The sequence below is a fragment of the Anopheles darlingi genome, chromosome 2, assembly GCF_943734745.1.
Source record: "Anopheles darlingi chromosome 2, idAnoDarlMG_H_01, whole genome shotgun sequence".
Classification (NCBI taxonomy): Eukaryota; Metazoa; Arthropoda; class Insecta; order Diptera; family Culicidae; genus Anopheles; species Anopheles darlingi.
This window is the reverse complement of record NC_064874.1, coordinates 64293258-64318556: the sequence shown is the minus strand read 5'-3', so window position 1 is coordinate 64318556 and position 25299 is coordinate 64293258. Positions and strand designations below refer to the sequence as shown.

At 50.8% G+C, this 25299-nt stretch overlaps 1 protein-coding gene across 5 annotated transcripts in view; it reads right to left on the bottom strand.

Moving 5' to 3' along the window:
* The window catches only part of LOC125960228 (protein daughterless), a 56909-nt gene that overhangs the window by 6122 nt on the left and 25488 nt on the right, over positions 1 to 25299 (bottom strand). For all 5 annotated transcript variants that reach the window (XM_049693514.1, XM_049693515.1, XM_049693517.1 and 2 more), the window contains exons 2-5: positions 23063 to 23106; positions 760 to 1089; positions 439 to 627; positions 1 to 320 (exon numbers count right to left, since the gene is read on the bottom strand). The exon at positions 1 to 320 is cut by the window's left edge and continues 61 nt beyond it. In XM_049693514.1, the coding sequence (XP_049549471.1) occupies positions 1 to 320; positions 439 to 627; positions 760 to 1089; positions 23063 to 23106 (883 nt within the window). The remainder of the gene's footprint in view (positions 321 to 438; positions 628 to 759; positions 1090 to 23062; positions 23107 to 25299) is intronic.

Sequence of the window (25299 nt, the reverse complement as noted above, 5' to 3'; positions counted from 1 at the left end):
AGACCGGCCACCGGTCCTCCGTTACTGTTGATCACCGGGTTGATCTGTTGCCAGCTGCTGGCTCCCACGGCTGCAACTGCTGCCGCTGCCGCGGCCGCCGACACAGCACTGACGGAACTGGGACCACCACCGGGCGCACCATTCGCACCACCAGGACCACCGGCCGCATGGAGGCTTTGCTGTGCTGCTTGTTGGCTTTGCTGTTGTTGTTGAACTTGTTGCTGCTGTTGCTGCTGCTGGGACGTTAGTGGAGGAGGCGAGTTCACTGGTGTGGTGGGGTTGGAACCGTAACTGCTAATGCTTTGGTCAGTTGGGTACATCTACGAGAAATGGAAAAAAGTACCAGGGAATTAGTGAGTTTGCCGCTCCCAGGAACCATCTAATGCTAAACACACGGATCAGAGTAGCAAGTAGCTCGATCAATCACCAGATACTAACCGTCTGCAGCGCCTTTCCGACCAGCGTGTCGTTCTGTACAATAGGACTATGCTGAGCATGCTGATTGTGGTGACCGGCAGCGATTGCGTTGTAGATTGCGGGTGAGTTCTGCCCCTGCGTACCAATAGGCGGTATCTGTGCGCTGTTGCCTCGGAACGTGCTCATCGGTGGAAGTGCTTGTGTTTGATTCTGCATCATCAGATCCCAAGGGTGTGACGGTGAAGTCCAGTTAAAGGTAACAAAGTGCGAGAAACGAGAACCAGAGAACGTGCGTTAAGAACGGAGATGCGAACGTGTGACCAACCACCAAACCAAACTTACCTGTGATAGATGGGTGCCGTCCATGTGCGGTACACCGACCGGTGACATGGCATACTGGTCATGGTTGTGCTGTGGTCCACCAGTTCCGGCTCCACCAGCGCCGCCACCGCCACCACCACCGCCCAGATGTCCTGTTGGACCGTGGGCGACATTGTGGTAACCGGTACCGGAGTGAGGAGCATACGCACCACTAGCCGACGGTGGATACCAGGAACCGCCCGGTGAATCGTAGTACGGTTCTGCCTGATACAGCGCGCCGCCCGTTTTTGGCGAGGTGTACCGTTGTCCGCCAGCAACAGGACTCTCATGGGTGTACTCTTCCGGAGCGTACTGCAAAGAAGAAGCGCGGAAACAGAAAACGGAAAAACGTTAATGATTTTGCCAATCCTTCGCCGGACAAATGATTGATATTTCGCGGTAAAACACTTTACACTTTCGGCGACTGCTGGTTAGGCGTAAATCGCATTTATCAAGAACCATTGAAAGCCTAATGCGCGCGCGCGCGCACCATCCGAGGTTAAAGCCCTTTGCGAGCCTTCCGTCTCGTCGAAGCCTTCTTGTCTTCGATATTCGGGCATTATGTATTCCGTGATTAATGAATAGTCACCAACTGATCCCACACTTTCTAAACGCTGATGGCCATAAGAACGATTGACGGTGACATTCCACCCTTCGTTTTGACTCATAGACGCGCGTCGCGTCGTTCTATCACACCACCGCCGTAATCCCAAAGTCGTTTCCCAGGATATTCTTCCCTGTCCTACCTCGTCGGCTAGAATTCTCCGGTTTTGCGAGTTCCTCCTGATAGCTAAGTTCTAGGCGATGGTGTTAACCATAAGGCAACAAAAAACCAAGCAAAAAAACCATTACAGTGTTGAATGAAATCTTTAGACAGTTCTCGTTTGGGAACGTGAATGAGGCGCGAAGAAAAAGAAACTGCGTAATAGATGGCGGCTACGCCGACGACGGCAAAGATGATGATGATGATGATGGCACATCGTACCGCATGGGGAACAGCCAAATCCGAAAGAGTGTGCGCGCGGTGGTCCTCACAATCGAGGGATATGGTTGGTGATATCAAAATTCAGCATATTACAAACCGGTATCGCCACGAAGTCTGAGAGAGGAGGGCTTTCGACATCATGCTGACCCCGTCAAGGGGTGTGGTGCTCGCTGTGGATGGGGAGTTAGCTAGCTGGGAAGCTAAGCTAAGCGTGTAGCCATTGCCATGAGAGCCCGCCGCACGCTGAAGTCCACGGGACTGATGATGATGATGGTTTAGTGTTTTAGTTGTTCAGACTAACAAATCTCTCGACACACTCGGTGGGCGCGTTTGACTGTGTATGGTGGCAAGGAGGAGAAGGAGTGCATGTTGACGGAAGACCACCAAATAATATGTGGGTTTTTAATGCTGTGCTGTGTGCGATCAAATGGGGACTTCTCGTCTTTGAGCGAACCGCGCTTTATCACTCTGTTGGTAAAACGATTTTTGGTGACCGGAGCAGAAAGCACAAAACAGGCTTCTTAAGGCGGCACACACAGCCAACGGCGGCGGCAGCAGCAGCAGCAGCAGCAAGCGCTGGGAGGAAGGAAGATTAGCATACCCAAACTCCCCAGCGCTAATGGTTTGCATGCGCTAACCGCGACCCGTCATGCGGAGAGGAACCTCGAACGATTGAAAAAGCGTGGCTTTGGGGGTAGCGGACGGTGGCCAAAAGGGCGCTTTTAGCTCGGTGAAAAGCCTCCGAACCCAAAACTCGGGAGATGCTCATTATCATATTTGACAAATTTTCGATATTAATCATGATCATCAACAGCTCTTAAGGGTTCCCTGGCAGCGAGAGTGAGAGTTTGCTGGGCCCCGGCCCCAACCCTGAGACCGATGATCCGATGAAGTTACTCCAACGACTGACCAGGAGAACGGTACCAGCGCTAGGGTAGCACAGTCGCCCTTGGCCGCCTCTCTTGCCCTGGATCCGTTTGTCTTGTTTCGGAAACTATCGCTCTCTACCCGCTCCAGCCACTGGAGTTGATGTGGCACAGAGAGTAGCCGGAGAAGTAACGATGACAAATCGGCGTTAACGGAGGAGACGTAGTAGTAGTGTCCAAGCAGCAACAGCAGCAACAGCAGCATCAAACCCGGAATCACAAACCGTTTATCATTTTCCGGAACGTTTGTGCGTGAGTGTTGCTAAGGCTGCTGCTGTGTCCACTAAATCACTCTTCACCCCCGGCGTCCCCAAGGGATGGAGAGGAGGGTGAATTGTCTGGACAACACCCTTTTGTTGCTGGAGCTACTAGGTGATTAGAGAGCGAACGATACGCTTTGACGATCGTTTTGCGTCTAATTAAGTTCACTCAAAGAGCTTCTTCATTCGCTGGTTCGCTGGTTTTTTAAATCCGCTGAACCGAGAATTGATTTTCATTTTACCGAAGGTATCGACCAGTGAATGGTGGAAATGGACCAAAGAGTGATCCTGAAGCTAGGCCCTCTCTCCCTCCGATGACCGGAGCCTCGAACCTTAGTAGCCCCTAAAAGTATGATAAATCATTAAAAGTTTCTTTATGGTTTTGACATTTAAAGGTACCAAGAACTACTTACACACACACACATACATGGGCCTTCAGTAGCGTGTACGTTCGATTCAGTGGCCTTCGTGTGGGAGTTGTGCTCGTCGTGTCACCCTCACCCCTTTTCGTCGCTAACACCCCCTACGAATGCAGTGCCGCGTATACACACAACACACTCGGTAGGTGGGTGGTGTATCGATTTCAAATTATGTTCAAATAGCCCGCACGCTCATATGCTCGGTTCCGGTTCCGTCTGGCTGCCTTCACTCCTTCCATAAGCGAGAGAGCGAGAGCATAATCCCGTGCAGAGAATCACAATTCGGATCACGACGCTTTTGTAGGTCCCATTGGGAGCATAACTGTAGAACAGATTATTGCCAATCCTCATACCGACATCCATGCCACTTTCACTCCAGGCACCACTGCTCACATCTCAGACAAAGTGTCGCTTCCCGCCAATCGGATCCTACTAAACCGGGAGGAGTTCGATATAAAAATCAGATCAAATAGTAATGAGGACAGCGATGACAGCGAGACAGAGCAGGAGGAAGGGTCCGGGAATCTCGGAGCCCATCAAAGATTCAGAACCGTCCGGGGGCCTTACACATCCGGCCGAAACGAGCGAGATGGATCGTTACTAGTCCCTTTTCTCGAGATCTTCCCCCTTCAAATCCCTTCTCTTTCGATAACGATTTTCTCGTTTTTTTAACATTTACTTTAGAACCGAATCAACCCGAGCTGGAAGCAGGGACACATCATCCTATCGTGTGCGCGCAGCACACACTCTCACGAGCGTTACTGTGTATTGGTTCATCTATAATTCAATAGGAAGTAGCAGCAGCACCACTAGCACCCACCCCTAGCAGTGGCTCGCTCTTCGCTGCAGCATAGCTGCTGCACAGCCTCTGCAGAGCCTTGGCCAGCAAGTACATCCTAGGCGACCCTTTGGTAGCAACAGACACCACACCCTCCCTCTTCACGTTCATCACTACTCACGGCGCGCTCTGCTGGGCGCTGGATCCTCCTGCTGCCATCCTTGCACCAAAACGCACCTTCCATATCCTGTGTCGCTTCCGAATTGTGTCAGCGAGTCCTTCTTCTTCGTCCTTCCCTTCCCGCGGCCCAGGGGATAGACGACTCTGTTGCACAACAAGCGCAACACCTTCTCTTCCTCCAGCCAGCCAGCCAGCCAGTCGAAGCGGGCTTTTTACGTGTTTGGCTCTTCCCTACGTTTATTCCATTTTTCCGCTTCAGCAACCAACGAAGAGGGTGGCGTACCGCCGAGCACAAGGAAGCACGACGGAACGGGCGGCGAGAGCTCGATATCCGGGGCTCGAAGAGACCCCTGGCGTCCCTCGACAACCACGCCATAGACACAGACACACAGACGCGACACAATATTTCACGATTTTGGGTGAAGCAGTCAGCCATCGTATACACCACCACCACCACCAGTCCCGGCAGCATCTCTTCTCCTTCTTGCCTCCGCTCGACTCGACGTGGTGCAGCAACAACACACACCCTACACCTCTTCGGAAGCTACACTGGGTGGTGGTGCGGTACGTTGTTCTGTGGAGTGCCCTGCCATAAAGATGTCGCAGAGTGTGTACTTCGCTATTCCTCATTTCCCCGGGTTTCCGAGGGGGCTTCTGGTGGTCGGTTGTTGAGCGAAACGCATGGCCGGACCTCGGGCGCGCGAACGAGAGAGAGGAAATGAAAATAAAAGGATAATAGAGCGCAACGCGAGGAGTTGCGTAGACCAGACGAGCCACCAACACACAAACAATATATATATCCTCCGACATTAAAACTCCATATCGAAAGCGGTGGGGGAGAGGACGAGGGAGATCAAAACGATCAAAACAGTGCTGTGGCTGTTGCTGCTGCTGCTGCTGCTGCTGCTGCTAGTGCGCGGGCTGATCCTGCACTTGTGTTGGTTAGAATTTAATCGGTTTTGATGCCACTTTTTTTCTTGTCCTTCTTCTAAATTCACTTCCCGTCCCGGCTGCTGGCCTGGGTATTGAGCCGAAAAGCTCCATAAATTGTTGATGCCGGTTATGATTCATTTACATATTAATAATTTATGTCTTCTTTTTCGGGCACACAAAACTGGCCGCAAAAATGGTTACGATGAGGATGATGATGCTGACGGCGATGCGAGTGGTCCCTGGTGGTGCTGGTGGTGGTGGCGGTTTGCTGTGGCTGTTGAAACCAACCACCTTCACCATCAATCCGGCAAAGGGGAGATGGTTACGAGGGGAACGACGAGAGGAGCAGCAGAAGAATGTGTATTATATTGCGCTTATTAGCATAATAAAGCGGAAGCGTTGAGCGAAGATCCACCAGAACCAGAAAACCAACCATAGCCACCAGCGCCGAATATATGTATATATATATATATGTGTGAAGCGAACCGCGATGCTATTACCATGGCGACCATCATCATCATGGTGGATCAGGCGGCGAGAATCAATATCATCTCTCTTAACCCTCACCCTCTGTAGTTGTAGTTGTAGTGGTGCGTCCTCCTCCAGGGGACGACCCCGTTTATTTTGTTGGATCACCGGAGCTAATCGAGCGACATAATACACTCATGAGGAAGAAGATGACACTCATTTACCACTTTTTGAGGAAAGGACGAGGCAACCGATTCGAATGACAAATTGACAGCTTCGTCTGCAGATACAGCACACGCAGTATAGTCAGTGGTTCTAGAGGTTCTGGGTGAAAAGCACCGAAAGGCAAATATACAGAGTGTGGCCGGGCTCCACAACATCACAGCTAGCAAGCTGGGCTGGGCATTGGACTAACTACAAGGTACACACAACACACAACGCAACATAGGAAAGAGCGACAGGCAGGCAGGCAGGGAAGGCCCGTATCATATGAGGGGTTACCTCCCCTCGTCGTCCGTGTACTTGCCGCCCCCCTCACACGGCGATGGTTCCAACCGAATGGACAGAAGATGGAGAGAAGGTTAGAGAACCCCGAGGTTGGTTTTTTTTCTTCTACCGTAGAACCCTCTAGATTCGATTTTGGAGTTTATTTTTCGCCACCAGTCTGTGTAAATAAATGTCATCTCGATTTCGTTCGAGGCCCCGTCGCTGACACCCCACCGCTATACACACCGCCGTTGCCAGGGGCCCAGAGATTCGTGATAAACACACATGGGACCGAGGCCGATGGTTCTGGAGTACCGTATTCTGAAAGACGCGCGCTTCTCCTTGACCACCGTGAACCCTCACAGCGCACGTGTGTGTGTGTATGTGTGTGCGTGTGGATAACGATGTAAATTCGTCTTTTGTTGCCCGGCCTTAGAAATACCATCCAAGGTCATTCTGTTGCTATCAAATTGCTGAAATATGCCGAGGACGTTGCTTTTTCACTTTCCAATTAGATCCTCGGCACACCTCCTACTGTCGCGCGAACCAGGCGGATCAACATCCTGGAGGATAGTTAAGATGTGCAGTAGCCGATTGAGTAGCCGATTCCCCCCGGAGGGGAGTGATAATTGCTGCGGAAGCTTCTCCTAATCAATTACCTCACCCCGAGAAGATTGTGTCCGCTGCAAATCCGTCAAACAACACAACGTGTTCCTGCTGCGCCCCTCTTCTTCCTGCCGTCCCATCGTCTTCTTGTTCCTACCCCGAACATCCATCCCCTCCTCCTGTCATCTTGAGGGGATCAATTTCCTGGCCGGTTCGAAATTCAATTAACGGACCCGCAATAAACAACGCCAGCCAGAACCACTGGCTCGCGGCACCAGAAAGTAGTTTTCGGGAGCAAGGGGGAACAACGAACAAATTTCCCACCGCCAAGCTGGCACGGCACATAGAGCGGACTAGGGTTGGCTCTTTAAATCCCGATTGAAGGGGATTTCGACGCTTCCGGAGACTCTCACCAGCACCCTTCTTCGTTCGTTCGCTCGCTCGCTCTGTTGGATGAGGAGGTGCCGCTATCAATCCGGAAGAGACCAATGGCGGTTGTATGCACTTGGTGGTGTTACCATCCCTCTTCCCTTGGTTCGCTTGCCACCGACCGGTGTCGGTCGTTGATGACGGTTCGGTGACGGCGCATAATGCACCTTGGGATTGGTTGTGTTTTGGTCTCCGAATCTGGATTGGTGGTGGGTAGTGCTGGTTTAGGGTAGTATCGCTTAAAAGATTTAGACTAGACTAGAGGGGTTTTCGCTTTGAGGATGCTCCAATCCAGTTAACACTTGCCGTCGTGTTCGTATTATATGATAAAATGGTAATACAGATGGAGAGATTGGTGAGTTTGTTATGGCACCAATTTTCATTAAATCGGAAGTGGACATTTGAAAAGTCCCCTAGGAACAAAATCTCAACCGAAATAGGTCGATATTCTGAAGAGATGTATGTACTTTTGAGTTATTTTGATCTATTCATGAAATTCGGCATCATGTTATAGGTCTAAACCATGCTGGTTCTATTTATTGATTCAACTTCCATTAGGATCACTTCTTGATATAATAATACTATGGTGGGAAATGCCTAATAAATCGGGAAGTAAGTATTCAATCACTTATCAAGCGTAATTCCTAATCTATAAAAGGTTTACTTTCACAGATATAGCGAGAGTTTGGTAAAGCGATTCGTTATCAACAGATAATACTTTTAATTCGTAAAACGTATCGCCTTCCGGTGCGAATCTTGATCATTAAAGAAAATCCTTGCTCTACTTATCGAAACTCAAATGTGAATTAGGAAGCAAAGCTTTGCAGCAAACAATAACAGACAGATATTTCTTTTATTAATGGCTTTTTATTAGAAAAACCAAAATATGATTAGAAAACAGTCGCCCTCGGAGCACGCACCGCTGTTCCTGTTCCAACATTTTCGACCGCCGGTGTGTATGGGTGTGCGGTGTCACCGTTTGCACAGCAAAAGCACTGCGTGACAACCCAACTATTAGGGCAACCGACAAACACGAACTACTTCATATATCCAGGGGGAAACGCTCCCGCGGTCTCGCTCGAGCACACGGCCTGCTCCTGGAAAGATATCCTGAATCTACCCTCGACTGTGGCCATAAAACCTTGCGCTAGCAAGCAAGCACAAGGGTTGAACAACCCCATCCCCGGAGAGCGCGAGCTCGTCCGAACGAAACATTATCGTAACAGTCGCGATGATGGTGGTGGCGGCGGTAGCGGCGCGCGCGCGCCATTCCGTTCTTCCTCGGGGTTTTCTTCCCCTGTTCCATTTAACCGCCCGCCCGCCCGTCTGTCCGTCCGTCCACCATCATCATCGTTCGCTCCGTGACGCAAACACCCTATGCTCACCACCCTGGCCCGGGTCAAAGCGAACCCCGGGCAGAAGCATGATAATGAGAACGGCAAGATAATTATCCAAAATTATTTCGTTGTGCTCCTCTCTCTCTCTCTATCTTTCCCTCCCCCCCACCTAACAATCCAACACAAGCCAACGCACTCCACAACCCCAACCCAAGGGGTGCAGAAGAAACGATCTCCTCTCGCGCTGCCGCCGTGCACTGGCTCTTGTGTTGGGAGCACCACAGCAGCGGCATTGCATCGGCAACAGCAGAAATGTTTCGATTCTACTTGCTCCTAATTTTGCGTGCACTTTCTAGCGTGAGTTTTGGCGGACAGGCGAGCAGGCAGGCAGGTAGGCAGGAGGAGATGGAAATGGGTTGCGTGTAGAGCGCGCTTTTAAAGTTCGTTACCAGCCACGCGGCCACCGAACGTTGCGGGAAATGAAGTTGAAATTTGAAAGTGCGTCGTACTCTCCCCACTGGACTGGACTGGACTGGACTGGACTGGCCGCTGCTTCACTCTTTCACGAGGGTTCCGAAGAGAAGACGCTAAAGAAAGCGTGTGAGACGAGGGGAAACGCGCGTGAGTGACGTGTGCGTTTTTCGTGGAAAAACGAAGGAATGCTGACTCTCCTCCTGTTGTGTGTGTGTGGGGTGGTGGAGCCGCCGCCGCCACAGCAGCCGCCTCGGCCGCTTCTTCATCGCGATCTCGATCAAGATCGACCAAATTGGAAAGATTAAATTACACTCGCCAACCATTACACTATTACAACAGTGTGTGTGGGGAAAATACAAAGCACCTAAGATCGCTCGATAAGATCAACAACCTGGCCGCCTCCCTCCTCCTGTGCTCTTGTCCGGGTCGATCAACTCCGATGGAAGATGATTCTTTTGGCTCCCATCGTTTCCATAACACTAGCCTAGCCATTTAAGCGTGAGTGTTTGAGGCAGCGTTATTGCTTGGTTAATTTTTTTTTGGGAATGATTTAAGAACAGTATAGCCTCTAGCCTATGCCGAGCTGAGGCCGAATTTAAAACCGGCACATGACGCTCTTATCGGTGGAAACGCTGTTAAACAGGGCACACAGCACAGCATAGCACAACACGAGGAGAACAGGATTGGCCTCGAGATACATAGCCAGCCGCCACACCATCATCACCATCAGCAGCAACAACGACGTTGGTTGCATTTGATCAGACCAGAGAGGCGTGCGGCAAATCGCTTGTGTTTTTCTGTTCTAACAAGTCCCTTGCGGTGCTGATGCTGTGCTGGGTGGTGTGCTGCAAAAAATGCTTCCAAAAATGCCCTAAAACTCCACCACTCACCACCGGCGGGCGGGCGGGCCGGCCGGTCACTGCCAAGTTGCCGCACGAAAAACAAAAAATCGTCAAGAAGGCGGCCAGAAACGCGCTGGACGCGATTAGAGAAACCCTCACCATCCCGCCGTCCCACCCCCCGGCGGGGAGAGCATAATCGTGGACGAATCCAAGAGCGAAAAACAAGAAGTCAGTTGTCCAGACTCCATCATCCCAGTGCGAGCGAGAGAGTGAGAAAGCCGAGAAGCTGAAATGAAATTGGCAAAGAAAATAAACGCAAAACAGGGCAGTCGCTAATCCCGAGATCGGTTTTTGCGTGGGGAGTGGTGGGCTGATCAAGAGTCTGCCACAGGAGAGAAGGATGGGGGGGACTTACAGAGACAGAGCGGAGCCGACCTGGGCAACCACCACCACCTCCACCCGACCACACTCTGCTGCGAGGACAATTATGAACGATTTGGGCACCACTTGGCTTGGAGCGCGGAAAAAAAGGGAAAATAAATTGGAACGACCATGGTCTGCGCTCCTGAATTGAGTCGCAGCATAGCCACGCTGCTGCTCTGCCTGGTATCCGGTAGTAGGTCGTTCAAAGTACAGAGCTCAATCCAGGGAGGAGCTCCCGCAGCAACAGCAGCAGCAACAGCAGCAGCGGCAGCCAACCGAGCCGAGTGAGAGTTCGATTATTACCGGGCCGGTCGTTCGGTAACAAGGCCCTCGAGGGCAGAGAACCATTGACCGAGGACGGCTTGGACGACGACGACGACGACGACAACGCCAAACGTGGTCGCGTGTCCGTTGGTTCGTTCGTTCGCTGCTGGCGCTGGTGTGCTGGACGAGTGTGGAATGTTTCTTATGTTTTGCTCGTCTATTTGGCAGAATTTCATAATAATGTTAGCTGCCATCATTGACCGCATATGACATGCCGACGACGGTCAGAGACCCGGCGGAAAGGGAGGGCCCGGCTAACAGTAAAACAATAAACACTTCATCGCAAAGCCATGAAGCCTACCAACTACCAACATCGCAGCATGCCACGCCACCGCCGGTTGTGTTCTGTGTGTGAGGTGTATCTCCGCCGACACCGACAAGCGGCATACGTTCATCGCATTCTTTGACCGTCGCCCCTAGACACGCGCTAGACCAAGAAGGACGCACACGGTTCTCCAATCCTGCTGCGAGAAGAATGACTAACTTCTCGGCCTCGGCATCCGTCGGCATCGGGACGGTACATTCCGCGACAAAACAAGAAAGACATGCGCGCGCGCGCGCGCCCGGTTTTCCAGCAAAAACCAAATCCCAAAATTCCCGCCGAACGGTCTACAGACACCCCCCGGTCCCCTCCGGTGGCATGCCAAATACTTTTCCAGCCCCAGACTAGCAAGAAAAGCGAAGAAAAATGGCCGGCAAGAGTGGCTGAACGCTGAGGTTGTGTAGCTACTACCGTTTGTAGGTGGACTAACAAGACAACTTATCATAGAGAGTGTTCTATATGCCGCCGTGGCCGCAGACGTGAACATTACAGAAAAGGACAGAAAAAAGCGACTCTCTGCGGCTGTCAGACAGTGCGTCGACGGCGAACAACCACAATTAACAACAATAACAACAACAGCATCGACGCAGGCGGGGAAAAACCCCCGGGTGACCGATGGAGGACAAATGCCTAGGCTAGAGCGCGCGCGGAACAAAGTAGAGACATAACCAACGACATGGTACACGCACCGGGAGAGGTATGTACCAGACAGGCAACACACAACAAACTTGCCTCGATTGTGGCGGTGTCCCTCCTGGTCTAGCCGGTACTGGAAATACACCAAGTAGTTCTCTACACACACTCTCTCTCTCTCTGTCCCTCTAGGACTATGGCCAGACACTCCGCGCCAAGCAGGGCCTACGCCTGTGAAGTGAAACTCCGCCAAACAGGCGACCTACACCCCCTCTAGTGCTCTACCACACCACCATCAACGGAACACAGAGGCCGAAACGGCAGCCACCGAATGCTGGATGTGGTGGAGGAGAGCCGGGAAATATCTTTTGCCCGCTCTTGTGCTTGTGCTGGAAGTTAAATCTAATTATTGAAACGTAACATTTCCATTCCAAAAATGGATTACTCTCGTTCAGTTTAACGGCCAAACGGCGGCCGGGACAACAGAGCTGGCCGGGACGGGGAGCGGTGTTGTGTTGTCTCCTCGATCTGCGCCCCTCGAAACGGAGGTCTGCTTTTTAGTCAATCCGCATACACACACTCTCAAACAACTAGCCGCGGTCGCGGCCGCCGCTATCGACCGTCACCTCTTGGGACTCTTTTTGCTTCCATTTCACAACCAGCGTCGTCCCTGGGGTTTAGCTCCCTTAATTGTTGTATCTATGGCTGTAACCGTACAACAAAACTCGCCGCCGCTCGCGGTCTTACAACCGTGCCAGCAACGGTTGTAGCAGCAGCACCAGCACCGGCATGGCGAGGAGGAGCGGCCAAAAAAGTAGCAGAAAAGAGGTGCTTAACGTGGTCGCTAACACGCGCATTTACTGCTCTCCCAGCAGCTCCCCGGCACGCTCCAACGTTTGCAATGCTTCGCCGCGACAACTTCTCGCCTCCTCTTGAAGCCTGTCTTTCCGCCGGTACAGAGCGGAGGGGGCCGCCGCTTGGCACTTAAAGCATTTGAATTTTCCATGTTCCAAGTCCTTAATTGTCGAATCGGTATCGCGCGCCGTTAGTTGTGCGCGGGATAGTTAGGTCCCGGGGTCTCTCCTCCACTCGGTGTGGAGCTCGCTTAGCCACCGGCGCACTCTCGCGATGGTTCTAAAAATGGGGAAAGCATTATTAATCAGCATCGGAATGATCTAGTAAAGTCTTGTAGCAGCAAAATAGCATTTCAACAAACCATTTCCATCCATTGCAGATTGCAAAGCCTGCTCAGCGTTTTTGGCAGGCATCGCTTGACACATTCTCTTGTTGACATCCACCGAGCAGTTTTTGGGCGGTAATATTCGAATAATCTAATCGCGCTTGGTCCCAGAGAGAGCTAGTGGCGAACTCGGCCAGTTATATGCTGGCGATGGGTTTTCCACTTTATCCCGCGGTCCAGGGTCTGGGGACTATCGGCTAAAGTGTGCCATACACGCGAGCAAACCCGGGGTGAGTTGTTCACGCGGTGCCCGGCATCGAAATACACACACGACACCATCACGCGACGAGATAAAACACTTTCATTTGCAAACGCGCTCTTTATGCGCGCGGCACATTATGTTAACCTCTGGCTCCGGGGGTCTCTGGAGTTTTTTTTTACTCTTATTTGAGTTTCTTTTCTTCTTTCTATGGCCACACACAACATAGCACGAGCCTGACCGACCGGGACCGCAGCATACAATAACGTAAACGACGCGAGCTCACACACTATCAGCATCCTCGGGGCAGAGGGTGGAGAGTATGGTAGCGGCCTCCCTTCTCTCGTGGCCTTCACCTCGTGTCGATCCTTATTTTAATCTCTTCACATTCTCCAACCAAGTACCTCTTACCAACATCATCACCATCATCAACATCATCGCCATTATGTGCGCTGGTGACAATTCCTCGCTTTCTGTCGATCCCTTTTTGCTGGCCACCAGCAGTACCAATCCAGCGGAACAGTCTAGTGGTGTGTCCGCGTGGCAAGGCGGGCATCGTTTCGCGGCTGTTTCTAAGGGATGGTGGCAAGCGGCGGCGTGTGTCACTGCCACACGGCCTGTCACGACGATGGTGAATAGTAAAAACCCATAAAAATAATAATAATAAATGGCAACAATCAACAAGAAGCTGGCTTCCTCGCTAGGGACGTCCCCAAGTCCAGGGAGTAGCACTCCGAGGACACTTTAATGTTGCGTTCGCGCGTGCGTAACACCCCACCACAAGTGTCTTATCGAATCTCCCGTGCATATGGGAGGGAAGGCTTCGTTTTTTTTCTCTTTTTTTATGGATTGACAGAGCATGGTGTTGTCTGTAGAGTTTCTATATGACGATAGATATACACTTCGCGAGAACATCGGTATCGTATTAGATGAACTCATTGGACTGGAAGCAAATTGAATTAAAAGAATATTAAGCAGGTAATGGTTATTAATGAGCTTAATATCAAGCTTCATCACTTCAATACAGATTTTGTTGGTTCAATTCAGTAGTTAGCTTTAAACTGTATCCATTATGAGGAGTCAGTAGAAGTGTACTGAAACCACAATCTGTACTAATGCTAGTCTAAAACACTTCTTTAAGTACATTGATGATTTTGTTTCAATGAGCTTTGATGTGGAGCAGAGGAGCAGAAGATCCACATCATGTTGCTTAGAGACACTTTCTCCCAATCCGGCTCCTATGCTGGTATCGAAGAAAATGTGATAAAGTAAATAATGTCTTCCACTCGCTTGACGCTGGAAGTGATTTTTTCGTGGTAGTCATATATGCTGGGGAAACGCGCCTAAAAAAACCCCAAAAGCGAACTACACAATCTAACGAGACAAATACATGCACGCGCTAGAGTAGAATCGAAGTAGAACCTGAAATATATTACTTTAAAATAGTTTTAATTAATTTGGAAAAGAGCAAATCGAGGCATTTACAGTGCCAATGGCCTATGCAGCATAAACATAAAAAAGTAAATAGTTGCAACAAAACGACCTTAAAGTAGGGCAGACACTCACAAACGGAGGGCCACTAGCTGATGGTGCTGCAAGTAAATGCAGAATGCAATCCCTCGTGTCCTCAACCTCACGTCCCTTGCCCTTCTCTTCTTCCGGCCGTTCCGGCGCTGCGTGTACCGACTCTCCTAAAGAGGTCCTAAAAAAGCATCGCAACAATCATGCTGCAATCTAACTCTCGTGTAACCCTATGAACGTACGTGTGTCAGTCCTTTTTTCCTCGTAAACCAAACCACCCCCCCTCCCCACCCTTCCCTCTAATGGTGTAAAACGGGGCCCCCTTTTTCTTCAAAGCTCCTTTTTTGCTGCTACTCGAGGCGGCACTCTATGCCTCACCTCACACAGGCTCCCGCCCAGGCTGTAGTACTTGGCCCGACTTGAGGCCCGAAAGTGGCCAAACCGCTTTACTGGTACGTAGGTACCTACGAACGTACGTACGAACGGGTACGGTATAATAATAGCTTGTAGTAGCTTGAGTAGGAGCAGGAACTTAATGCATTTGGAATGAGCTGCGAACCACGGAACCGGAGCGAGGAGTGTGCCAAGGGAGGCACATCACGAAGAGACACGAAACCGCGCGCCGCTTGCGAACCGTTTTGAACATCGTCCGGAGCGCGTTTGTGTGCCAAAGGGTTGTGTGTCTCGAGGAACGGAATTGATCATTTTTCGCTCAGGTTTTTGTTGGTGGCACAACAACGGACTGAAAGGAGGAAAAGCATAAGGATCACCTCTCGCTGAGGGTGCAGCAGGCAGGTCACAGTCACAGTAGAATGTACTGCTGCTGTGGTGATGTGGAAGGATGTGCAGCAACATCCAGAAAATGAAGCAACAAACCGTTGGCTTGAAGGGCGAACCTTTTTACAAGCATCTTCTCTGCCATGCACCCTAAAAGCTCTCTCTCTCTCTCGGAATAACAAAAACTGGGAAATAAAGCATCCAAGAAGAAAATTATAGAGTCCCACCATCCAGACACACAGACACACATGCATGGAAGGACGGCGATCGCATAGAATTTCGTCGTAAAAAGTATGATCGACAGACAGGACAGACAGACAGGAAAGGTTGAATCCAATCGCTTCCACCAACACACTCAACGCGATCAAATCAAACGATGCCCTCGAAGGATGCATCAGCAGCAAAATATCCTTTTCTGCTCCCCCCCTCAACTATACAGGTTTATATTGGCTGCCGACGATCGAAACATGAAAGCAACGATCCTCCAGCCAGCAAACAAATCGGTAAGGACGAAAAGATGGCGAGGGAAGCGCGACTGATCACCGTCGTGGTTCATCATCGTGTAAAAACGCCAACCGGTCGCGTTGGTGTTGGTGGCAAGAGCCCACGAGCGAACGAGGAAGGATGAAACGATGAACGGGAAGAAAAGTGGCAACATAAAAACGGAGCGCGCGCGGCGAAGAGACGAAAGAGAAAAACCCAAAAACCGAAGGGCCCGCATTTTGAGCCAACAGATGTTTTCCTTACACCGGTGGGCCACGGCAGCATAACGAATAATACGGGACGGACCGACCGAAATGACGATGCTGCTTCACGCACCTACATCGGACGACGGACGACGGAGGGCAACCACCACTCGATCGTTCTGATGCCGCCCGAGAAGAAGAGGAGTAAAACGAAACGAAACGAAACTGCATGTGTAAACACACGGGAAGAGAACCTGTGACGTTGTTGCGTGAGGTAGCGACGCGGCCTGGCGTGGCGTGGGGTGTGGTTGAAGGGAAAGGGTCCGGATCGAAGAGAAGCGCAGGAAAAAAGGTCGTGTGCCACGCCAAGTAAGCGTTCGTGGAGACCCCTCGTGGATGCCCTCTTGCTTGAAGCGATCGAAACGAAACGCATTTTGTGGGGATCGGAGAAAATGAAGAAAAGCGAGATGGAACGGGGTGGGAAAAAGGATGCCCGGAGAAGGTGGAAGGGTGATGGTATGCATGCACATAAATCGAACCACCATTCACCACCAAACCAATACAAGGCAGCGGTGGACAGCAATCCTTCTAGCGTGGCTTGTTCCGAGGATGAACGGGAAAGAAGTGAGCCTCAAGTAGGAGAAACACGATGGAAAGCAAGCAAATCGATGCTCCTTTGAGAGGTCAGCGTAGTATTACAAGTAGTGTATGGATGCATGCAGTTATAGACAAGTTCCAGCTATAAACAGCTACCTCTCCTTGTATATATCGTCCTGGTTGGTAAGCCATACTTATGGTAATTTAGCAGAAATAATTTTTAAAATACCCGATAGCTTAATACTTAATACCGATTTTTAATTTAATAAACAGGTGCAATGAATAACGAAACTTAATTCAGTAGCAAATCCGCTTCATCAAACTATCTGTATGAACAAAACCAAACTATATTTAGTACATTTTAGTACAACAGTACCTTAAATTGAACCACAGTGACAGCAAATCAAGAAAAAGTGGCGTTATTCAATAGTCAATAGTAAAGAAAAACGGGTTTCTTTTTCAACATCTCACTGATGATTGAACTGAACCATCAGATAGAACCAGACTCTGTGTTGTCATGTTATTGACCATGTTGCGATCACACAATTCTCGTTTATAAGTTGTTTTTGTTACTTTAACGACAAAAAAAGCTACGCAAAGGTAAAGGCACTGCGCCTCGGTGGAAGAAACCTTCAACAATCACAAATTACACTGCAACCAGACCAAGAGCAAGTGATAAACCATCAGACACGAGGGAGTTACGAAAACACACCACGCAAGCCACATTTAGCCGGCCAGCCAACACCACACAGTCAGCTCCCACTTTTGCGCGCTCAAATCAAATGAACATAGTTTTTGAAAACGGGAAAAACACCCAAATCGAGAAAAAAAAGGGAAACATACATTTCAACTGGCTGGCTCATGGATCGCACAGCACCAGGCACACTCTTTCCATTATCCTAGGGCGGAGGCTAGGCGGACTTATGCTCGGTGTTCCACCCCGACCCTCCCGTATTTTGGATCGCGATTTTTGCCTTTTAAGTTACCTACTTAAGTCTCGCGCTTCGACATTGCGAAGGTCCTCACCACGGGGGAGGCACAGCAGCAGTGCAGCCTCGCACTGATCACTTGAATCCGCGGCCGGTGGTGCCCGCCTGCCTGCCAGCCTCCCCGTTGCTGCTGCTGCTGCTGCTGCGAGGCAGCAAGGGATTAGTGATAGCGATTTGCTTCGCCGTTTGCGCAACGACGCACTCCGCACCGATGCCGGTGCTCCGGTTTTCGGTTTCGACAATAAAATATCACCAGTAAAGCCGGCGGCAGGCACCGACTGATATGGCGCACCAAACTCGTGGCAGCCCGTGGTTTCCCGTGGAGTGCCCGCCCGTTGGTCTGTCCGGAATGCCCTTGCTTGCTCTCTTGTGTGTGTGATTCGCGATACGAGAGGCGTTCGAGGGCGCGCGCGAGCTTGAGATCTCGCGATCCAACCAGCGACACATTAGGACACAACTGGACGCGGGATTTCGTAAAACGCGGTGCCGCCGCCCGTGAATATAACAACACACCCAACCCCAAACCCAACGTAACAGTAAGGTGTCCTTCGATCTTGATATGTTTATTAAACGATTGAGGGCGCACCACACACTGTGCACAGCAGCGGTCAGCGCGCAAAGTCGATCTCGGTCATTAATGTCCTAACATTAGTAACGCGCGAGCGAGCAACCGGGCGCGCACGCTCGCTCGCGCCTAATAGTAATGGGCTGCAAATTTGAATCACGCCGCCTCCCCTGGCGGCCCTCATGTAACGGACAACCAATTTGGGTTTCCCTACAGGCATGCTCCCTTTAATTGAGCATTTAAACGTGTAAACGCCGACCCAACGGTCGCTAGTGATAGATGGCACGCTTAAGATTGCGTTTAAATGTCTTTCGAACCAACAACCACGCTACTAGACTGGTGGAGCGCCTTCGGGAATATTCTAATATTCACTGCTGAGTGACACTTCCGGTCCTGGGAGAGGTATTTAATCCTCCTCTCGTCGTAGCGACAATAGCGAAATACAATACAGAGCGCGAAAGAATGCGCCCAGACAGACGAAGCGAACAGACACTTGAGAAAGTGGAAAGATCGGAGCAACGACACTACCGCTCCATTGCCGTTATCTGTCATTCGAGGCGTTAGTGAGGCGTCCCTTTAACGTGAGACGCACCCAGTTCCGGGCGCGCGAGGTGCGTGTTAAAGCGCCGCCGAAATAGCGGCGCACAAAAACATGTTCCTAATAATAGTTCTCTTCATGTGCACTCGCTCGCAAATTGCAACCAGTATCCGCCGTCGTTGCCTACCAGGGATGTATTCCAGTTTCAATTTTGCCTTTTTTTTTTACTCAACCCCGTTGAAGGACCCTCTTCAAGAAATCCATCTTCCTGCAGATCATAGTGTGCCGGGACGAACCAACCAACCAACCAACCAAACTTGCTGTTCCATCTTCGTGAAACCCAAGATAGCCCAGGGGTGCGTGATGGATAATAATATGAAAATGATGAGCCAGCGGAAGCAATAAAAGATACTACAACAAAAAAAAACAAGAAACCAAAAAGGATGCTCCGTGGATCGGTGACGGAAGTTCGTCGCTTGATACACGCCCCTCCAGCCACACAGACACACACACAACTCTCTTTTTCTCACACAAAACGGAACTCGAAAGGGTTCTGTGTGGCTTGGTATCGATGAGTGTGAGTTGATTAGAGCAAAAGAAGGAAACGATAAGCAGGGTTTTCACTGCAAGCCGCCGGTTGATGATCCTTTGCCGGAAGATCGCAAAGACGATGTTATTGTTGGCCTGTTAGTTGTGCTAGTTTTGATTTTCAAATCTCTCATCAAAAAGTTCCATAGTAGTTTTTACGAACGACTAGAAGCAACGTGCTAAAGCGGAACACCCGGAAGACATATTGGAGACCCCAAAGACGAGGACATCGCTTGCCTTCTCTAGCTAAATGCGACACACCACCACCTCTCTATCCCTCTCTATTCTCATCTCTCTAAACCGGAATAAACGCTCGCGCTAGACGCTAGTGGCAAGGGCAAGTCGGATTTAAATACCTGAGCTGCGGATCCGGCCCTTCTTGCTCGGTCGCATATAACCTAGCTTCGCATCGAGATGGGGGTTCCGCAGCATCCAGATCTTCTTCTTCTTGCCCTCTAACCACGGAAGAAACACACGCACGCACACACACACACACACACACACATACATATAACTTTACAATCCAGCAAATGGCACCCAGAGCGAAGACAACAGCAACATGAAAAAAAAAATGGAAAAGAAATAAAACCCAAAAAGGGCAAAACTTTCAAAAAAGGACCTGTGTGTGTGTGGTGATGCGGTGACGCGGCGAAGGACGAACCACAGAAACCTGGCACACAGCACAGGCAGGCAGATCAGGCCTGCCATTTGGTCCGAAAGGAAGGATGGTTCAAGCGATGGATGGACGGATGGATGGATGGACGGATGGAAGAGATGGGCACAGGACAGGAACGGACAGAAAGCCAAAAACTCGAAAGGAATCGAGAAAGGCAGAGAAGGCGTCTAGGCGCAGCGAACGGTGTCAGGGGCAAGGCAAGGCGGGGCAAGGCAACGACGGTGGCGCAGTCGGCGGCGGCGGCGGCGGTGGCAACGACAGCTGGCGTCGTCTCCGAAGAAGGAGGCAAGGGCCGACCGACCGAATCTTCTTTAATCAAGTTCCATAGTCTTCTGCCTGGCACCGAGAGCGAGGCCGAGAATGGAGGAAAAGGGATTCGCTGCGGCTGATGACCGGTCTTTCTGTCTTTTTTTCTCTCTCTCTCTCTTCTTTCATCTCTTGCGTTCCGTGTGCGAGTTAGTCCTTCCTGCTGCGATACTCTTCTTCCCGATGAGGTTATAATTATTTCTCGAGCTTGTCCCTAAAAATATCAAAAACATGAAAATGCTCGACCAGAACCGCAACAAGAAAAGTGGAAAAATAGAAGGGAAATGCTGTAAAATCACCGCTCTCCGGCGATTCCGCGTGTGGTGGTAGGGCAATTATTTCTTCTCGGAAAAAGTCAATCCAACACCGTTTAATGCGCCGCCCAAGAGAGGTCGTCATCGGAGGGCCAGGCGCTTTTTTTCTTCTGATGCTGCGCACAGAGATTCACCAAAACGTTCTCTAACTAAAGGTCTGACGACGAAAGGTAATTGTTAGTAAGTCCACTTGGTCAGGGGAACCACCATCATTGGATGGACGCAGCGACGCAGGTCCCAGGAGTTGAAGTCGAATCCATAATTCAGCCAACGGCTCTTCGGACATTCCGAACGGACCGAAAAGTGAGCTTTTATGGAAGGAAATTAATTCGCTCCTCACCGACCGACCGACCGACCGACCGACGGTCCGGCCAGTCAGTCGCCCTTCCTCTACCCTACAAAAGGTACGCACAGCAGTAGGTTGGTGATTAACCGACCGGCAAATTTGTGGCCATTAAAAGAAACTTTTTTCATGGCGTGTGACACTCACATTTCGAAACGTCCATTACGACCGGTGGTACAGGCGGAGTGGGGTAACACGTACCGCACCACCACCGCCGTGCGTCGTACCATCGCGGCTTCTTGTCGCTCGCTTCGCTGAACTCCTCTCCGCTATGCCAGTGAGTGCGAGAGTGGCCTAGTTTTAATTTCCTCGGCAGTCATCGCTGGTCAGAGACCGACGCTGCTGTACAGTCGCTTCCATTCGATCGACATTAAAAGGCGACACACACACAAACACACAGGCACACAAGAAGCCGTGTCTTCGGTCGCGTGGCTCCTCTAAAGGCTCCCCTCGCGGGTCGGCGGTACAGAGAGCGCGGCAAGCCGGTGGTTGGTCATTAACGTTCTTATGTAAAAATGAGATTCCGCCTTTGCCCCTTGTGTGTGAATCGTTTTAATGGAAGTTTTGAGAGGATTGCAAATGGAACAACAACTCGCAACAACTCGAACTGAGCGAAATACGCTTCTACGTTTAGTTATTATGATATTCAGGAAATAAGCGACATTTCAACAAATTGCTGGTACGTTGCCGTTATGAAAAACACGGGTAATCTCTTCCGCCGGTTCGCGCTTAAGCCCTCCACGATGATGTACCGGGATAATTTACTCCACCTTCTCGCTTCTCGCCCCACAAACAATGGCGCTCCCTTTGGGTTTGGCTCTCTCCCTTTTGTGAAGCATAAATTGCTGCATTTTATGCATATGTCTCGTGTTCGCTATTTCGGGGCCCTTTTTGTCCGCCAAATCTTCTCTTTTTATGCGTTTCCCCGGGTGGTGGTTGGTTCTAATGCTGCTTTGGTGGTGGTCGTGCGTTCTTCTTCTGCTTTATGCTGCCACAGACAGTACGACCTGGCTCGCTGGTTGGCTGGATACAGGGAGTAGTGTTGTTCTTCACGGTTTTTTCAGCCGTCTCTTGTCCTTCGTCCTGTCTGGCTCGCATCAAACTCCCAGCCAGCCAGCCAGCCAGCCAGTGACAGCCGGTGCTCTATCCATGCCTCGATCACCACCACCACCATCACCTTTTCATCCAGAACACGGTTTGAAGCGTGCCATAGCAAACGGTCTGGCGGTCGAGGCACGATCGTCTGCAGACTGTCCTTTCTAAGGGACTAAGAAGATTGTTTTGTGTTTTTTGTCGTTTCGGCCTTTTGTCGCAGGGATTAGAAATTTAAAAATAGCCTCCGCCCGTGATCGTGTCTGGCTCGTGCCAAAGAGCGAGAGAAAGAGCAAGGACACAGCGTTTGTCGCGAAACCAATGTTGCGCTTCGCTGTTCCATGGTTCGGTACAGGTGCTGCCGGTGTATTTATTGCTTCGTAATAACCCATTTCGATCGAGTAATGGATATGAAATGCACAAAACAAAGCTGTAGAATCTCTTCTTCGTCTTTTCCGCTGCGACAAGGAAGAACCTGGAGACAGTTTTGATGCTGCTGTCCAATCGACCAGACGAAATCCAAGACCTTACACCACACCATCACATCGTGTGTGCGCAAGGGGTTCATTGGCCGGCAGTAACCTCTTCTCAGGTTCGCAATCAGTTCGTCTTGGTGCACCCAAAAACTACGGAAAGAGTACACCGAAAACGGACACCGCGCCTCCACCAAAAACACCAATCTGACCGAAAAAAAAACCAACCAGACAACGCACGGCCAAAGCGCTCACCGGTGCACACGCTCTGGTCTGGTTTAGCTTGATGTTGCGCACACATCACCTGCTGTTGCGTTGCTGCTGCATGTTGCTCTGGTGGAAGGCTGATGGGGGGGCAACAACGGAGAACCCGAAAGCAGAGCAGTATGAAGATTGAGACGATCTTACGATGCAGCACCTCTCCCTTTGCGACGTCATTCTTCGCGCATCGCTGAGCACTTAACCTACAAAGTAACGCTCTGCAGCAGAGCACGAGGTGCATATACGGGTGGGGGGATGATGATCAGGATACGGGCCGCATCCTTTTGCCACTTACCACTCCATTGTCCATAGCATATGGCGACTGGTAACCCGCTTTTTCTGCAAATGAAACAGAGATAGAGAGAGAGAATGAGAAAAAGAGAAAACGGATTTTAGTTTGATATGTGAAGCGCCCGGTTCTCGATTGGCATGGCGAGATAATATTTTCATGAATTTCACATTTATTTTGTACTTCAGGTTCAGGTACCAAGCAAAGGGAGAGAGAGAGAGCGAGAGATGGGGAGCCACCTAAAGAGAAAACACCTTTCGCCAAAAAGGAAAACATTCGTCAGGAAATGTCGTCGTCCTGGAGGACGAAAGGAAAGGAAGGACCCACACAGCCGGGTCCAAGCCCCCCGGGGGAGGGGGACCGATATAATAAATAAACATTTGCTCCTGTGCACAGCGCGTCATACGTCGCGCGCACTCCGCACGCACTCTGTTCCTCCTTCCTTCTTATCATCTTGTCAAAAACAAAAAAAAACGCACACACGTATCATACCAAAACATGTTGGCAGGCAGAAGGGGGCAACGACAACGCGCATATATTATAAAAATGTGAATGGCCGACCGACCGCGAACACCAGAGCACGCGACCACGAAAACAGGACCCATGGCGATGGCGCGCGCCACCGAAAGAAGACACAACGGACGGGCAGTGCAGGCACGCGTCCACGGCGCAGCAGCACATGCTTGGCTGGCTTTTCACAGAAAATCGCTCGAAGCGAAAGACTTGATTGCAAGCAAGCGACGAACGTGCGCTCGTTGAACGATAATAATGATGCGCGCGCGCGCTCGCACACACCAACGCACGCGTGGTGATCGTCGATCGTGTGGTGGTGCCGCCGTCGAGTGCCGAGGATAACACACCACCACGCGCCAGTTTATCATTTGCAATATTTGCGGTGGTGAAGTAATTACAAAAGAAATAATATTAAATGTCCACGCTTCGTTGGTAGATCGCGATTGATCGTCCGATAGAACGCGATCGCGATCTTCATCAAGGGACAAACGGACAAACGGAACCTGCTGTCGCGCGCGTCTTCGGTTTTGGGGAGGGAGATTTAAACGACCACAAAAAAAAATAAGCTCCCCTACACTCTCCTTCTTCAATCTCTGATCGGCTCTCGGTTCCAGCTGCTCTTCTGGTTCGGTGATCACCGGACGATCTCAACTATGAATCAACACACACACACACTCCGTCGCCTCCGTACGCGATCTTTCGATCTTCGGTTCCCCAATTCCACAAAAAAAGGACCAAAAACCGGAGGCGCACAAGGGGTCATAAAACCGAAACATCTGGCCCTAACACACACACACACACACACACAAACAGACACACATCCTCACAGAACCGATAACAGGCATGTAGGAAGGAGCAGCAAGAAGCAAGACGGTGAACTGGGGACGATCGAGAGGCACACCACCATCGTCTCCGTCGTTTTTTCGCCCCCAAAATCGAAGCTTGTCCGGGGGAGCGCCTCTCGCAGGAAGAAGCAACGGCTTCACATACGCACACACACACACACACAATTTGTGTCCTCGACTTTGCGACGCCTTTCCATTTTTTTTTTTGCTTCCAGCGACCAGGACCAGTGCCCGCAAAACTGACGAAATGGTCCAAAAAGATGAGATGTTGATTGGCTCCTCACCGTCGTCGCCACCATGGCCACCGCCTCGTAGTATGGACCGCACAGAGGCTGGCTGGCTGGCTCCTGATGCCATGGAAGTGCAGCAGCACGCACAGCATCGGCATCGAGGAGATGCAGCGAGAAACCATAAATATGTTAATAATTGCATCGACGCGTACCACCTGTACGACGCGCGCGCGCGCGTTCCGTTTTGGCTCCATCGTTCGTTTCCTCCACACACACACACACACTACCCCCTCTCTGGCACCGTCGTTTATGCTGGCGAACTGCGATGGGGAGACAGAAACTCAAAATAATCATCGCAGACACGATCCTTAAAGCAGAGCAGCAGCAGCAGCAACAGCAGCAAGAGCCGCGAACAGAACAGAAAGGCCAAGGATGGAAACCCATGCAGGCAGTCCGTCCTTCCGCGAATCCTCAACATGAGCACCTCGCGATCGATCGACCGTGGCTGGCGGAAAGTGGTCGATGCGAAAGCCGATGAACTCTCTCGCTGTCGATGCTGCTGCCGCCGGCGGCTGCTGTACACACTATATGCCCCATTACTTTCTACGTTGCGACGTTGGAAGGATCACGCGTTCGGTGGCACGCGTGTCACCAT